The sequence below is a fragment of the Gekko japonicus genome, unplaced genomic scaffold (assembly GCF_001447785.1).
Source record: "Gekko japonicus isolate JY-2015 unplaced genomic scaffold, Gekko_japonicus_V1.1 scaffold644, whole genome shotgun sequence".
NCBI lineage: Eukaryota > Metazoa > Chordata > Lepidosauria > Squamata > Gekkonidae > Gekko > Gekko japonicus.
The window spans coordinates 544,900-547,292 of record NW_015160853.1 but is presented as its reverse complement, the minus strand read 5'-3'; the positions used below and the strand labels follow the sequence as shown (position 1 = coordinate 547,292).

At 50.9% G+C, this 2,393-nt stretch overlaps 1 protein-coding gene across 1 annotated transcript in view; it reads left to right on the top strand.

The window, feature by feature from the left end:
• The first annotated feature begins 2,192 nt into the window (after window positions 1-2,192).
• Window positions 2,193-2,393, top strand: part of KTI12 (KTI12 chromatin associated homolog) — a 1,635-nt gene continuing 1,434 nt past the window's right edge. The window contains exon 1 of the mRNA XM_015421068.1: window positions 2,193-2,389. Within this exon, the coding sequence (XP_015276554.1) occupies window positions 2,258-2,389 (132 nt within the window). The 5' untranslated portion in view covers window positions 2,193-2,257. The remainder of the gene's footprint in view (window positions 2,390-2,393) is intronic.

The following is a 2,393-nucleotide window of genomic DNA, read 5'->3' as shown; positions in this document are numbered from 1 at the left end:
AAATAAATATGTTCTTCACTGTGGAACTCCTGGGCAATGTCTGGTTTTCAGAGGTGTGGCGATCATCACAAAAACTACAGTTCTCATTCTGTTCTGCCTTTTCTTGCAAGTCTTCATTGTTTCTTTGCACTCAAGTCTTCAGAGTTTAAAACAGGGGAAAAATAGTTTCAAATAGCTCCGTAAAATTGTTGGAAATGAAGAAAACAGAAACAAGGCAGGAGTGGGTAATTTGACTAACACCTGGTTTAACTGTTGACTCATCTCATCAATATGTATATTCCATGTTAAAATGAGGAACAGAAATTCGGATGTTATTTTTTCATGGTAATACGTGTGCTGTGACAACAACTATGCTAGAATAAAGTGTCACTGAAAATAAGCATCGGTGGTTTTACATGACTGTGTACAGTTCTGGTCCCCACATCTCAAAAAGGATGAAAAAGTGCATTGGGAAAAGTGCAGAAAAGGGCAACTCGAATGATAAAAGGGTTGGAACACTTTCCCTGTGAAGAAAGGTTAAAGCGCTTGGGGCTCTTTAGCTTGGAGAAACGACGGCTGAGGGGTGACATGATCGAGGTTTATAAGATTATGCATGGGATAGAGCAGGCCGAGAAAGAAGTACTTTTCTCCCTTTCTCACAATACAAGAAGCCATGGGCACTCCATGAAATTGCTACTGCTAAGTGCTTCACTTTTTTGTAACATGCCCCTTAGAAAAAAGTGGGGGGGGGGGTGTGGAGTCACAGGCACTTCATGGCAACCCCTTGGAGTTTTCAAGGCAAGAGATGTTCACAGGTGGTTTAACATTGTCTGCCTCTGTGTAAAGACCCTGAACTTTCTTAGTGGTTTCTCATCCAAATACTGACCAGGGCCAACCCCGCTTAGTTGCCAAGATTGGGCTAACCTGGACTATCCAGGTCAGTAAAATGTCTTACCAAGAAGTAAAATTCTGATTCAGGATCTGTGGAAAGCCATGACTGAGGAGTTAGCCTATCTTGCTTTCAGAACCAGAGGAATACTCTGTAGCTGAAGGCAGCGGGGATGGGTTTTTTAAAAAAACTCTGATCCCCTGGGGACCCATGGAGCTAGGCAAGTCATGTGACTTGTTTTCATCCAGCGTTTGGGTTGGATTTAGGAGCTGACTAGAGCCAGTTTGGTGTCATGGTTAGAAGCGTGGACTCTAATCTGGGAGCACTGGGTTTGATTCCCCACTCTGTGTGAAGCTGCTGGTGTGACCTTGGGTCAGTCACAAGTTCTCTCAGGAGCAGTTCTCGGAATCTCTCTCAGCCCCACCTACCTCACAGGCAATACTCCCTCTAAGTTGTAGAGTCTTGTGAGCAAAAATCCTGCTTTGTGAGCTACTGGCATTAAAGTTGTGAGCAAGCGATTTGGCTACTGCATACATTCTTTTGCTCTGCAGCCATCCTCCCTGAGCTAAGACGGAAATCTGTGAGCCGGAGGCTAAAAAACTGTGAGCTAGCTCACACTAACTCAGCTTAGAGGGAACACTGCTCACAGGGTGTCTGTTGTGGGGAGGGGAAGGGAAAGGAGTTTGTAAACCGCTCTGAGACACCTTTGGGTAGTGAAGGGTGGGGTATAAATCCAATCCAGTCGGTGCAGCCAGTAAAGAGGAGCACAAGCACAACGGTATGCGCACAGTGCAGTGGTGAGGGCAAGTATGGCAGGTGCCTTGCACCGGCCCAGAGATACAGGCGCCTGGCTTGGACACTGCTCCCTATAGATGGTGGCTTGGCCCACCCCTACCACCCAGCAGTGTTCCCCCTAAGCCGAGTTCGTGTGAGCTAGCTCACAGTTCTTTAGCCTCCGGCTCACACATTCTTGTCTTAGCTCAGGAAGGATGGCTGCAGAGCAAACTAATCTATGCAGCAGCCAAATCCCTCGCTCACAGCTTTAATGGCACTGTAAGCTCACAGAGTAGAATGCTTGCTCACAGGGCTCCCAAAGCTTAGAGGGAGTATTGCCGCCCCCGGGATTCACCTCTGGAAACGTTTAGTGCCGTGCGGAAGCCCCGCCCTTCAGAAGGGACCACGTGCCTCTGAGCGGCAGCCACTTCCGAAGCCATTGCCAGGCGGTAGGCGGGGTCTTCCGGTAAGTGACGCCTCGGCGCTCGAAGGACGTCGCTCCGCCAGTCCCCTCGCTGGTCCGCCCGGCTCGCTTTCCCCTTCCCGGAAGAGGCCGTCGCTGGCGACCCACATGGCCGCTGCTGCGGCTTCCCTCCGGAGTGAGCGGAAGGCGCGATGCCGCTGATCATACTGTGCGGGCTGCCGGGGAGCGGCAAGAGCAGGCGAGCCGAAGAGCTGCGGGCCGCGCTGAGCGCCGAGGAGGAGGAGGAGGGCGGCGGCGGCGGTGGCGAGCGGCGGGTCTTCGTGGTGG